The sequence below is a fragment of the Folsomia candida genome, unplaced genomic scaffold, assembly GCF_002217175.1.
Source record: "Folsomia candida strain VU population unplaced genomic scaffold, ASM221717v1 Fcan01_Sc004, whole genome shotgun sequence".
Classification (NCBI taxonomy): Eukaryota; Metazoa; Arthropoda; class Collembola; order Entomobryomorpha; family Isotomidae; genus Folsomia; species Folsomia candida.
Window position 1 is genome coordinate 12,359,084 of NW_019091196.1, and position 11,050 is coordinate 12,370,133.

Genomic DNA, 11,050 nt, shown 5'->3' on the forward strand with positions numbered 1-11,050 from the left:
AAACAAGTTTCATAGACAAGAAGAGAGTGATAACATCTTATCATCCGCAGCTTCTTTCTCGGGCTACTCAGACGTTATAAAGAAAGAGTCAAAAATTCCTTCCCATTTAATCTTTTCGAATTAAATAGGGCGCAAGCTGAGACAGGATTGAGTGCGGAATAACCGTCGAGACTATTATTTCTGGCAAAAAAACTTGTTTATTCGGATGAATGCAAGAGAAGTGAAAGCAAATGTTGATATCTAACAACTTTTCTCATTTTTATTTATTAGGCGGGGAAGGCTACGGTGCCATCCATTGAAATCATACATCGGACCAAATGGACGCGCTTCACCAATTTTTCTGGGTTATTTAGTGTCAGCAGAAATATCGTGTGTACGTACGCGACTTCACACAATGGCTGTGGTGAAAGTCGGAGTGGTTTCCGGAAAAATATTTACATATTTACATAACAGATTTATTCTTGAATAAGAGATGAATAAATTCAGTAAACCCAATGGACACTTACTGTTTTAAAATATAAATGTTGCATACGAAGGATCACGTAATTCTGGATTCAGATTTCGGCATAATTTTAGTCGAAATTCCAGCATGTAATTTCAGAAAATAATTGTCAAAAGTAGGAAAAATGGATGCTCCAAAGGGAAGGATTTGTGGCAGTGTGACTTGAAATGGTTGCCGGATAAGGAGACGAGTATGGGTGTCCTACATACATATATTACATACACAGTTTGCCAGCCATTTAATAAATAGAGCTAATGAAACTAACTAATTAGCTCTTTCCATGCCTCGTCTAGGATTTCTGCGTAAAGTGCATCATTTTCCGTCTTTGGCTTGGTCATCACACCACCATCATCAAGGCTATCTCCAAAAAGATGGCAGATTTGGGAAAGTTACCGAACAGATAAAAATTAGATATTCCTAGAGAAGACAGGGAACAATGGAGATCTCCCAGCGTATGCTCACAGATTTTGATGAAATTAGTGTCAATCGATCACAAATTTAGTAGTGTTAAATTTGCAAAAGACATGATCAGGTTTGGCGGAGAAATTTGCATGGGACAAGGAGAAAACGATCAGAATTTGGATGGTGTAAAAATTGTTCACTTTGGGGCGTGTTAAAACAAACTTAAAATACTAGTACTTAAATAAACTTTGACTTAATTTCTGAAACTCGAGTAAATCAAATGGCAGAAAATCTGCCTAAAAAGGACGACTTTATTATTAGTTTGTTATGTCTTTTGATTTAATTAGTCGTGGGCCCGCCCGTGAGGACAGAACCCTTGTTAATGTACACCAGATACTTTTAACGGTACCCAGCTTAACCCTCCCCGAGAGGAGTAGTTGTTGGTTTGCCCATGCATCCATATCTCACCTCCTCTATTAAACTAGCAACCACTAACTATGGTCAAGTTTTCGTTAGAAATCTCAAGTCAAGTGACCTCTCCCTTATGGTAAACTTTTTAAATAATGTAAATTTACTTCACCTGAAACGTTTAGTGCATTAATATTTTCATTTAATAGTGAGATATTGTCTGCATTTTTAGAAATGTGAAAATTAATGAATTATTACAATTGGCAGCGACACTAATTTCCACACCATCGGCATCGCATCGCAGCAGCAGACGTAGGTTAACTGATCTTCAGCGAGAACGGCGCAGCGACCATCTCCTTTTCATCTGGATTATTAAGGTCAACTTGCAATGGAGGTCTCCCAGCCTAGTGTCAATCGATCACAAATTTTTTACTAGAAAATGACACAATCCACACATCGTAAACTTTACAAATTTTACATTTTCAAAATCTACTTTTCCTTTTTGGATGCAAAACCTGTTCATTGACAGATAGTGGCCATTGCAAATTTCACGCTATTTAATTTGTTATCACTTGACAGCATTTTGGTAAAATCTGTGCGTATACGCTGGGAGCCCTCCATTATGAGTACATACTAGTACAGAAACAGGACTCAATTTTTCATTCTACGGCACCTTACAATTTGTGACTCCACGGATTAAAATGTATTGAATTTAAGACTTAAAGGTTCGCTAATTGGGCTCACTAAATAAATGAAATGATTGTCAAATTTACTAAACATTCCCAAACTTTAGGCTCAACTCAACCTATATAAATTATTCCTCTCTCCCTATTTTATTCTCCTAACCTGAATAACTGCGTAATTAATTAATTAATGAGATTTGTTAGTTAGACGAGAAGATAAATTAATTAGGTTGGCGCAATATGTAGATACGCTCATGGCAGGATTTTTGGCCCAGAAATAGAACTAGATTATGTATGCCCCGTGATGCTGAGGAGACCTTTCGTCACTATACCTTCTAATTGGAGTGAGAAGCACAATAATAAATGATTCTATTAAATGAATAAGCTTTTAGTTGATTAGTTTACACTCTTCCGTTCCGTCGTCATTGTCGCCTTCATCATCATCATCACCGTCATCCCCCATGCACTCTCCTCCTCGCATGCCAAAACTATGCCAAATGTTGCAAATAAGTAGTTCAAGGGCGGCAGAGAAAGCTGATTTCTTGTTTGTGAAGCACAAATCGGTATTTTGGGTGAAATTAATTCTGTCCTGAGAGATCCTTGATCTGCTCTAAAATCGGTCCAAACTGGTTAAAGAAATCTTACAAATGACAATAAGAATCATCTCTGTAACGAAATCGGATGGTGGTGCATGCACTCTGATCATGACAACTTTAAGTGAAACTTGTATTTATTTCAGAGTAAACGAAGAAGTCCAACCCAACCGGAATTTAATTTCCGCTCAAACTGCTATCATCTGAACCCAGTGGGGATGGAATTAGTATTGATTATTTCTACCCTAATTTAGTACAAACTTGTACAATCAGTGTCATTTGATGACTTGTTTCGATAAGGAAACCGAGTCAACAGATTAGATTGGAGAGAGATTAAGTTAATTGAAAATAAATATATTTAGCATGGTAAAAAAAAGAATCAAACCTCGTCCTAATTTTGTGTATATGTAAAAAAAATACTAAATTTTGGCACAAATTTATCCCTTCCAATTCATTACATCCAACCAAAAACGTAAAAAAAGAACCAGCTACTTTTCCCGTCTGGATGAAATGTGCTAAAAATACTGAAGGGAAATAGGAGCGAATTCTGCCCGCGATTCGGCCGAGGCACATTTCCATTCGCAATTCAAGTTGCCGTTTCTCCGCTATCACCCCCACGGGACAAGTGGCAGGATGGAAGTTTGGGTCGCAGAAACAGAAACATGAATGCAAAATGTCAGGAACATGTAGTCGCAGGGAGGTCCCTCCTGACTCACTTTCTCTCTGGACCGACCAAATCAATATTGAAATGTTTGCACAATTTCTTCCCCTCAAATTAAGTTACAACTTGATCATTATCATACAGCGACGGGTTGTTCTTCTGACCATGCTGATGTTGACCATGGGGAACGAATAATGCATGATGAACGACGACAAAAGGCTACCAGTAAAAATAGAATCGTGGCTGAATAATCTATGCTAAGAGGGCTGTACATACATCCATTTTCCATGCACAAGAGCCTCACTTTACCTCCTACATTAGGTCGCATTAAGTTATAAATTGCATTGCAAATTGCATTACAGAGAAACAGCAGGGAAAGTCTGGTTACGTGAGGATACGGACAAATATGTACGTACGTCTACCCTTCACCTCCCTATTTTCCTCTCTCATCCACCAAACTCTTCAGCAAAAAAAGGAGAAGATAAGGACGACAAGAGATTGAGGGAAAGATATGAATTCCAAGTGGTGTGAAAATTTAATGACAAATCTCAAAGAGAAAGAAAAGAACAAGGTGTGAATGAGATGGAGGGCAGGCAGGCAGGCAGGTGAAATATGTAGAAAATCCTCGTCTTCTCTCCCTTTTTCTGTCACATGCATATGCAAACCTGACGTGATCTCCGCAAAGAAATGTAACCTAACTGAGATTTGAAGTGCATTTACTCTGTCGGTATAATGGCCCCAAAAAATAATAATAATCTGCCAACTTCGCCTATGTAAGGAAGCACATACTGATTTTTATAAGGGAAAGGAGTTCATTTGTTAATTCACAAACTGAGCAGCACCAACCCAAGCGTGACATCCATTCACTCCTTTGAATTAGTGTGTGTAATGTATAATGGGAACACTGGTAAAAGTGGTCGTAAGCAATTTTTCTCTTCTCCTTTCCCAGAATCCACCCCATAGTGAGTTATGATCTGCAGCCTGCAGTTGGTCGTACGTACGGACAGGGTTGGTTGCTTGATGGAAATGGCCTTCGTTTTCGGAGAGAGCTAATGGTGTGGGCATGGTGGTCTGTGTACGTACGTATGGATGTACATGAGACTTTATTGCGACGGGGTATGAATGAATGGAGTGGTGAAAGTCGTGGGGAATTTTCTCCATCCACTTTCATCCCATTATTTATGCCCAACTCTTACTTATGCACACCATAATTCTTTTCTTCTTCTTCCCCGTCCATCCACGAAGCTACGTGAACAAAACATTACAAATTGATTAAACTGATTTCTGTCTGCGTACAACGGGAAGTTTGTTAAGTGTTGATTTTAAATTGATTTTATCCTCCGAGTAGGAGTTGGAAACTATTATTAAACATTACGACAATATATCGCCTTGGCCTTTCTTCTTTACTAATGAAATCGATTCTCTTCTGAACTAACAATGCGATGACGCCAGCGGTCTCGCTCCGATTTTGACGAAATAACGATAATTATGTAACCTTACACAAATAATTGAATACGTGTTTCGGGATTTTTCATAATGCTCAGCTTAAACGAAATTATGACGTGATTCGTGAGCGAGAATTCCCATTTCCACCGTGACATTTTTCTCGTGAGGGAGAAAAATCCAGATTCACGCTTAGCGATTCCATCATACTTTCGTTTAAACTTAAAATGCGTGGGCATGAAGTGGTTTTCTACCAATTTCAAATTGCTCGCACAAATTTTGAAAAATTTTTGAAAAATTCAACAAACCAGAAATTTTGAAAAATCAAAATTTTTGAAAACCAGATTTTTCTTAAGTTACTCAATCGAATTTTCTTAAGTCACTCAATTTCCGCTACAACCGAAATCACGCGTCTTCATGAAAAAGTAAAAATACGGGTAGAGTTATTTCGGTTGTGGCGGAAATTGAGTGGAATAAATTTTGGAATAAATTTTAACCCGAATTAAGGATTTATCGAAATGCGGTAAATTTTCAAATTTTTATCCGGTTTCAAAAATGCATAAAGATTTTTGCACAGAATTGAGTAACTTAAGAAAAATCTCGTTTTCAAAAATTTTAATTTTTCGAAATTTCTAGTCTGTTGCATTTTCAAATTTTTTCAAAATTTGTGCGAGCAATTTGAAATTGGTAGAAAACCACTTCATGCCCACGCATTTTAAGTTTAAACGAAAGTATGATGGAATCGCTAAGCGTGAATCTGGATTTTTCTCCCTCACGAGAAAAATGTCACGGTGGAAATGGGAATTCTCGCTCACGAATCACGTCATAATTTCGTTTAAGCTGAGCATTATGAAAAATCCCGAAACACGTATTCAATTATTTGTGTAAGGTTACATAATTATCGTTATTTCGTCAAAATCGGAGCGAGACCGCTGGCGTCATCGCATTGTAAGTAAGCAAACCCATGACCAGACCAGGGACTCGTCCTGTCGATACGAAATGTGAGACTGAAGCAACAAGAAAGAAAGTTTAACCAGAAGCTGACGCTCGTTCGGGTAGTCAGTCAGTTATTGTCCGAGGATAAGGAATAAGACTATAGGACGAAGTATGTACATATTAATAAGGCAACAACAACTATGTATGTAGTGCACGCTTAAAAATCTGGTAGTAAATTAGTACCGGCCGGAGTACATATGTAACTGACACTACCGGCACGGTAATAACGGGTATTAGTAATGTTGTGGTAATGAAAAATTTACCACTCAGAAACAAACTGTTACCAGTTCGGTAGGAAGTTATTACCAAACCAATACTCGTATTGTAACTCTACCAGATTTTTAACAGTTCAGCAAGTTAGCAGGTTACGCACGATGTATGTTTGTTTGTCCATATTTATGTGAGGAACAAAGCGGCTCCGTTACGTCAAGACTGACCCAAATGTTTCTTCTGTATTTGCGTGGCCGTGGTGGTGGTGGTGGTAGTGCAAGTAATTATTATAATATGCGGTGTGGGGTTTATTGAGTGAGTTGATTATTTATTTGTGAACGAAATTTGACTCGAGCTTACCTGAGACGAGAGCAAGGTTGCCTTTTGCCGTGTCAATACTTGGCCTTCATAATGGCATTTAACGTCAGGTGTGATGTTTACTTTGCTGACTTTCCTTTCTCCAAAAAGTAGGAGAAGAGCGAGGAAAAGGTCACTTTATTAAGACAAACGAGATACAACGTTATCAAGTCAAATTTCGCAATATTTTTTTATAATCTTGCTGCATTTGCGTCGTCCTACTTTCCCCGTGTAATAAATATCCAGCTATATTTATGATGGTCGTCATTCACACTCTCATTCCATTCCGTCGTCGTCGTCCTTGTTTCGTGGGAGGGGAAATTGCTTCAAAAACTTAATGGATGGTTCATGTCTTGCCCAGGGGACAGTTTTTATGATGCCGAAAATGATTCATCCGTCCGGTCTTCTGCTGAGTAATGACTTGGCTTGTAACACAATTTTACCATCCCCTCCAACCCGGAGGAAGTAATGTCCAGTATTATTTTATAACTAGAGAAACACGCAGTTTACGATTATCACGGCTATTCAAACCTTACGATTAGTTCGAGATGTCACCAAATACATGTTGCGAGGGGCAGCACAGGGTTTTGGGTACAAGTTAATCATCCCCGGAGTGGAAAATTTGTGTACTTTCTCCACTTTCACTTTGACAAAATGTGAATGAATTGATGAAAAAAACAGCAGAAATAATTATCTGCCAAACCAAACCGCACTTTCACTTTGTTGCTTTTGTCAGTTTTTTGTTCGAGTCGAGGGAAAGCAGGAGACAGGTCGGATGCCAGGACTGCTACTCTTTCTCTCTTCCACTCCAAAGCCTCTCGTGAACTAAGGTTGGGAGAGCAGCGTGGTGTTCTTGGCCTGCTGGCCTGGTCCCGGTTTCCCCCTTTCTCTTTTTGGAGAAAAGACCAATGTGTGATGAGTATGTTTGGTGTGTGGCGATTCCGACTGAGTCGGCCAAGGAAAGGAAGAACGTACTTGTGTAAGTTTTGAGAGGAATAAGTCCGGTTGGAGGGAAGTAGAGAGTCACTCGGATTTCTGAATATTTCTGGTTAAACGAAATGAAAATGAGGAATGGGTCAAGTATTTGGGGAAAAGTTGGGCAAGGTATTAAATTTGGGTAGCATATGAAAATATGAAATAAATAGGGTCAAACGGATGTAGCTAAGGGGTGAAACAAGGGGCAGGATTGACTAATTTGTCAGTTCAATCTATGACAGAATATTAAATTTTCTAAAGTTTTCACCTTGTTTTAGGTCAAAATGACCTAAAACATTGATGTAAACGGTCGCCTAATGAACATCACATTAGGATTAATTCGGACCTCTTCTCGTCATTAAAGACACAAAAATTAAGTTCATTCGTTCGAAAGTTAAAGACGTTACAGAAGACGGACGGACAGATGCATAAAGGGGTTTCACACAATAACGAATTACAACCAAATTTAGTGCAGAATAAAATGTATGCATTGTGTCATGATTAAACAATGTGGTTATTTATTATGAAGGCAAAAAAGTTGGTTTTATTTAGATTCAAACTTTGGTACAAATGTCTGACTCCGTATCAAAGAAATCCAAATAAGTTGGATACCTGTAATTAAGGAACAAATACACATTTAAAATAATTAATTACCATAAACTTAATGAAGGACATACATACCTTTCTCTACAATCCTGTGAGATTCGAAGACATACACAACTAAATCAACAATATAATAGCATTATTACGTATTGTTATACGTATCATCATTTTTTACACTATTTAAAAAATGGATAATATTTAACTGATCATAATTTAATACTACTTTTGACCATAATTAATACTTTTTCCCCGAATACTATCTATCACCATAATAAAGTGCTTCCTTGTGTATAATAATTACTCAATTTTACCATAAGTAAAAATACACTTTAAAATACTTTAAAAAACTTTACAAACTTTTCGATTTTTAGTCAATTACAAATTTCTTGGAAGGTTTTTCTGGTCTACCACGCTTGCATTTCTCTTCAGTGAGTATACATTTAGCGTCTGGTGGAGGCTGCGAAACCTTTAATTTGATCGATAATTGAGTAATTGAGACCAGCGTTGGAAGATTTTAAATGCTTTTTCGAAAAACATATGTAGCGCCAATCATTCCTTAAACGTTTTAAGTAACGTTGTATGTATCAACTTTTTCTAATCGCTTGCTTCCCACAATGGATAGGTGTGAATGATTTTAGTAATTGGATTCTAATCCTTGAATGTAATTGGATTCTAATCCTGCATAATTTGGACAATTTTCAGGGGTAATTATTCTTCGCAGATATCTTGTCCGTAAATTGTCCAAATTTATATTCGAATATTTTCAAATTCCATCTTTAAAAAATATAGTTTACGCAATATTTGTATAATCGTCGATCTGGCATGAATTCGAAAATTTTTAAATTCGAAAAGCATTTTAATATGCAAATATATTTGCATTAAAACATATGCGTGTCCACACTAACCCCTCTACTGGCCCCACTTATCCCATTTGGTGGGGTTAATGTACACACTTGTTTTATTTATTTTAAATAATTGATAAATATTACTTCCAATTATATTTTAAACTTTTTTTGATCATAAACTAAAGCGAAATAGTTAGTTGAATCCATTTTTTGTTTCACTGAAGAACGCAGATTCGGAAAAAAGTGGCCAGACTAACCCGCATTGACCCTACTATGTTTAACAAAGATATACTTTTTTTTACTCAATACTTCGCCAATAACTTGGTTATGGTAGACGGAGGATTCGTTATGAATAAGTCAGTATTCTAGTTATGGTCAAATTAGATTCCATTATGATGAAAGAAAGTATTTGGGAAAAAAGTATTAATTATGGTCGGAAGTAGTATTAAATTATGATCAGTTAAATCTTTAAAATCCCTTTAAAAAATCTTACATGGCGAAATGGTCATTATTAAATTTTTCGATATTTTCCTCAAAAACATCCCGAGTCCAGTCCTCATCAAACGTGAGGGTAACCTTGTCCCAAATGATGACCCATGGTGCCCCTTGTTTCTCTAAGGTGAACACCTTCCCAGTCACCGACTTAGCCCCCAGGATCAGCTTGAAAAATTCCGTCACCCTGATTGCATGATACCCAGCTTCATCTGTGCTCGGTTGTGGCAAATCTTTCGGAATATTTAGCGTCGTTTTGATAACCACAATATCTTCATAAAAACTGCTATCATTTTCAATATCCTTCTCCAAATTGTCCCAACCGGTTGGAATGTCGGCCGGTATTTTCGTGACGTTTCCATACTTGACATATCGCAAATTAATGTCAGCCGTCTTGTCGGAATTGAATTTAATTTGCAAGAAAATCGAGCCGGGGGCCAAGTTGCTTTTTATCACGGCCAAAGTCAAGGCTTGTTGGTAGCTGGGGTCAGCCTTATCGTGTCCATCGATTATGGGGCACGTAGTCCGTTTCTTGCCATCCCCGCAGTAATTGAAGGTCTCACATTGGAGGGATTCCTCTAAACCGGGAGCTTCCGGGTCCTTGACGAAAGGAATGTTTGTCGTGATGTTAAATGTCGTTTGGTCCAAGGGACACCGGTCTCGGGCACATCTTCTGGTTTCAGACCGATCCTTGGATGTGGGGTTATCGTTAGGTGATGAGTTCACGGCACTTATCAGGCTCAGTGTAAGAGCAAGGATTGATAACTTCAACATTTTGGTAAGGCTGCTCTCACAAAGTTAAAAAGCACTATGAAAATTATTGCAAAGACCAAACTCCTTAAATACCACCTTGTTAATGGAAAAATCGAGATTCAATGTGACCTTCTACATTTTACTAGTAGAATGCATTGTCGTCTTCTACCGTGTAAAAATTATGCACGCTTTTCTTGGAAACCTGGCAAATTAAAAAAATATTGCTAGCAAAACTGGTTACTCATAAAATAAAGTAATAAAATAAGACTAAAGTGACATAAATTCATAACTAAAAGCAGAGTATGCATAAACCATAGATTTACGAAGACAGGGGTAGCATAATAAAAGTTTTGATGTACACGATTTTGCAAAATAATTTTTCGCAACATTACATAAGGGAAAATTCACACCAGAAAAAAAACTGGTACTTTATTCAGAAAGTAATTATATTTATGTATGTCCATGTTTAAAGTGTTAAATAGCTGCATTTTGAATAAAGCTAAATGCATATTTATAAAAACTAACCATCAAAATACATGCATTTATTTCGCAAACATTCTTCCAAACCTAAATATATAACTCGTACAAATTCGCACTAAACTAATTGCAAGTCGAAATGAAAATTGATACTCGAGATCAAAGAGTTTGAAGGATTCCGGAAGTACATACTGTGCAAGCATAAATATTTCATTGTGTTTATTATTAGAACCGCAGAATGAAACCTCATTTGATTGAACATTTGTAAAAAATTGTGCTAACCACTTCATACGCAGCACGGACAAAGTTAAATTAACAAAATATTTGTATGACGTCGTCAATATTAATTAGTAAATGCATATGGCATTCGTATTGTTTGATGTCATCTTGTTACATATTTGAAACATCACCTTTTAAATTTTGGTCTCTGCTGGAAACGGAACTAAATATTGCACCCAAAATCTGTACATCTTGAAGCCTGCCTAGGTTTGCGGTCATGAAAGTCGGAGGAATCCATGAGAAACTGCACGAGGAGCAGAATCCTCCACCCACTGTGGAGAGTTATTAGACCGTAATTTCCGATCTGTTATTCCTCTCTTCATTAGTGCCTGTTTTGTCTTGTGTGCTCAAAGAGGGTCTAAAAGTAGACA

General features: G+C 37.3%; 2 protein-coding genes across 4 annotated transcripts in view; both read right to left on the reverse strand.

The window, feature by feature from the left end:
* The window catches only part of LOC110849179 (glutamate-gated chloride channel), a 34,556-nt gene extending 27,375 nt beyond the window's left edge, over positions 1-7,181 (reverse strand). The window contains exon 1 of one of the 3 annotated variants that reach the window (XM_035850944.1): positions 6,259-7,181. The gene's annotated coding sequence lies outside the window, so the exon portion shown is untranslated. The remainder of the gene's footprint in view (positions 1-6,258) is intronic. The other 2 variants (XM_035850942.1, XM_035850943.1) reach the window with 2 other exon arrangements.
* A 544-nt stretch (positions 7,182-7,725) lies between these two features.
* On the reverse strand, positions 7,726-9,997 carry LOC110848687. The gene is made up of 3 exons (XM_022095956.2): positions 9,172-9,997; positions 7,912-7,950; positions 7,726-7,842 (listed from the first exon to the last, which is right to left on the reverse strand). The coding sequence occupies exons 1-3, from the start codon at positions 9,942-9,944 to the stop codon at positions 7,785-7,787; spliced, it is 870 nt and encodes a 289-aa protein (XP_021951648.1). The 5' UTR covers positions 9,945-9,997; the 3' UTR covers positions 7,726-7,784.
* Between the last annotated feature and the right edge of the window lie 1,053 nt (positions 9,998-11,050).

Excerpts from the sequence above, each read along its gene's own strand:
- LOC110848687 (XM_022095956.2), bottom strand. The coding sequence starts at position 9,944 with ATGTTGAAGTTATCAATCCTTGCTCTTACACTGAGCCTGATAAGTGCC. Across the intron at positions 7,951-9,171 it reads AATAATGACCATTTCGCCAT|TTGTGTATGTCTTCGAATCT; the intron begins GTAAGATTTTTT and ends TTGTTGATTTAG. Across the intron at positions 7,843-7,911 it reads TCACAGGATTGTAGAGAAAG|GTATCCAACTTATTTGGATT; the intron begins GTATGTATGTCC and ends CCTTAATTACAG.